This window comes from Ixodes scapularis, unplaced genomic scaffold (genome assembly GCF_016920785.2).
Source record: "Ixodes scapularis isolate PalLabHiFi unplaced genomic scaffold, ASM1692078v2 ptg002615l_1__unscaffolded, whole genome shotgun sequence".
Classification (NCBI taxonomy): domain Eukaryota; kingdom Metazoa; phylum Arthropoda; class Arachnida; order Ixodida; family Ixodidae; genus Ixodes; species Ixodes scapularis.
In genome coordinates, this window is record NW_024610257.1 from 116,127 (window position 1) to 119,216 (window position 3,090).

At 45.2% G+C, this 3,090-nt stretch overlaps 1 protein-coding gene across 1 annotated transcript; it reads right to left on the bottom strand.

The window, feature by feature from the left end:
• Positions 1-455: 455 nt before the first annotated feature.
• LOC8052563 (acetylcholinesterase-1-like) lies at positions 456-2,841 on the bottom strand. The gene is made up of 2 exons (XM_042288391.1): positions 2,801-2,841; positions 456-1,686 (listed from the first exon to the last, which is right to left on the bottom strand). The coding sequence occupies exons 1-2, from the start codon at positions 2,839-2,841 to the stop codon at positions 456-458; spliced, it is 1,272 nt and encodes a 423-aa protein (XP_042144325.1).
• Positions 2,842-3,090: the final 249 nt, after the last annotated feature.

Genomic DNA, 3,090 nt, shown 5'->3' on the forward strand with positions numbered 1-3,090 from the left:
CAGTGAGCTGACTGCTTGCGATTTCATTTAAAGAAAAAAAAAAGAAGCGGTGTTTAAATGGAGGTTCGAGTTTAAGAACACTGTATCATTCTTAGCCTTCGCAATGCAAACCAAAGTCACTAAATACCTCTATTACTTTTAGTGTCGAAGCTAAGAATAACACTTTGCTATTGAAATTGGAAACGACATTCGCACATTCCTTTCAAACAGCCTTCCCTCTTGCCTCAAAAGAAAGCTTCCCATAATTTTCAGTTGATTTATGAAGTATACGTAGGCTTGGGTACCGTGAAATTACGATAAAGCTATTGCTAAACTGCTACTGAAATGAGGCGCAGAAACTAAGAAAAAGACAAACGCATCAGGTTAATTTACAGTTGAAGATACGCATACTTCTAGCGTAATTAGAAAATTTTTGCATTACCTTGGTGCGTTCATGCGATTTCTGTAGTGTATGCTCACCTTTTCTTGGCGAAACTGCTCCATAGACGCATGACTGTGCGGCTGATGGCGCGATCAGGAGTACAACCACCGTCCTCAAGACTGTTTCCAAAAACGTAGGGTACATCGTTCGCGTGCGTTGTTCTCAACCAGGCTTCTCTTTCCATGCATCGAGGCACATGGCTGATCTTGTAGTAGTACACACCCGCTCCCGTGTTGTTCAACGTCGTCGCATTCGCCAACTTTAGCGCAGCCCCCACTAAACCACAAACAACGTGAGAATCTCCTCTTGCATCTACCAACGCCTGTCTCAAGGCATCATAATTGAAGTCTTGCAGATTTCCCATGTACTCTTCATGTACTCTCTTCAGCGAAGGGAGGTTCAACGAGGGAAAAATCTCGCCCAAGAAGTACTCCATTTCGATCTTATTTATTTTTCTCGAAGGTTTCGTCTGGGAGAATGTATCTCTAAAATCTTGAGAGATGTAAAATGCTCCTTCATTCTCCACCTGTCCAATAAGAATGTCCTTGTTACCCGGGAACTTCGCCAGTCGTGGTTCCACCGGCATAAACTCGTCCCCGTATATCGGTTGGAAGAAAGCGGTTTTGAGCATTGTGAACAGCCTCTCCGTGACGCTTAGTTCAGTGGAATTTGCGGACCTAAGGCAGTCAACCGCTTCAGCAGTTAACTTTCCCGTAGAATTGACTTCACGCGAGCAGCCAAAAAATTCAGCAAACGTATGAGCTCTCTTGAGCATATCGGTATCTTTGCTTACTATACCTTTCCGGTCGACCCCTCCGCTTTGGATGATGGCCTTGCGTACCATAGATTGGGTGATGGGCGAAATCAGATGAAATGTGGCGCTCCATGCTCCCGAACTTTGTCCAAACAGTGTAATCGAGTCAGGACTCCCACCGAAGCGATCGACGTTGTCCCTCACCCAAGTGAGCGCGAGCGCTTGGTCGTAGAGTGCCTGGTTACCGGGCGCGTCTTCTGTTCCGCCGTAGAGAAATCCAAAGACACCCAGCCTGTAGTTTAATGTGACAACGACGACGTCTCCGTAGGCTGCCAGGACAGCGCCGTCGGTAGCTGAACCGGTAAGAAGAGCGCCTCCAAACAGCCAGACCATGACGCTCCGTTTCTTTGACAGTTCCCGTTTCGGTGTCCAGATATTCAGGAACAGGCAGTCTTCGCTAGTGCCCGAAGTTGCTAGAAAAGGAAAGCACGTTTCAGTTATAACCAAAGTGCTATAGGGTGCTCAAGTGCCTCTGGCTTTCTGCAGGCGTTGTGGTGACGTCAGATCGCCGAGCTCTGATAAGCTCCGATGGAGGGATAATGGGTAGACATCAAGGCAGCTTGCTTTGAGGTCGACCCACTATCCTTCAATGAGAGCCAATCATAGCTCGGCGTCGTTTTGACGTCAGCACAACCCCCGCAAAAAAGCAGACAAACTTGCGCTACACATAGTCGCCGAGAGCCTAAGAAACGCAGGGCGTGGCCTATTGTGTAAATGTTTCTTGGTCTGTGATTGGTTCTTCATCGTTCTCATCAGAGAATGCTCCAATCTCATTAACTGTGGAGCTATACTGAGAGGCTGAGTAATCGCCACGCCCTAGATTTATTAAGCTGCCAGAGACTATATAAAGGTAAAGCGGCACGTTCACTTATTCCCTATTATCGTATACCTCGTCAGAGAAAGTCTTCAGTTGTAGGGTGTCAGTAGAAGCAGCGGTAGCTCTAGCAGTGCATTGCCTTACCCATCCCTCGTGTTGTTCGGAATGATTAAGTTTTGTTGCAAAATGCCGAATTTCGACAGTTTTGTCACCGATGGTGATTGTGCACGCATAGTAAGCTAATAGCCGAAATGCCTTTGTCTGTGTAACTATACCGCGTAACTATACTTATTTTCAGCTTAAAGCCGATGCTACGACGTAATGGGGCCAATCAAGCAGTGTCAAAAGCGCAAGTCACTACGATTTTTCTTTTTATGCTTGGATATAAGCAAATATAGAACACGTAGAAAAAACACAAGGTACAACATGATGGTGCGCTTTTGAAGTGGTCTGATTGGTCCCATCACCTCGTAGCTTCGGCTGCGTCTGGGTGAAAAGCGAGTGCACAAATTCGATTGCCTTCGCGCGTCGCCGTTTCCTATTTAAGTTACATGTGAAGTGAATGAGCGTAAAAGCGCATGTCTGACGTTTCAGCTATGTAATTGGGACCGATACCTATCGAAAATATTCGTATGATTCGCATTACAACCAGTCAAATGAAAGGTTATTGATTCCTATTGCATATTAATGATATTCAAGGTATTGACAGATTATCTTTAACATAGTAGCAACTACTTTTTCCCTCAACCTGGCCACCTCCTTCAACTCCTTCTCCTTCCGCTCCGTCATATTTAGGGAGTAAGATGTCTTTTTTTTTTTTAAACCCGAAAACCGACCCGCGTACAACAAACTTATTCATGTGTTGGCAAAGAAGAAAAAAAATACAAGAGGACGCTTAAGCTTCGGCTCTAAGAATGGAACGCGATAGCTAAAACTATAAATCCCCGCTCGTTCCCAAGCCCTGAAAGCGTCAAATTTTAAAGAAACTGTATCACATGCACGAAATATATTTGACCATACTCTGTTGATTTGTGAAAC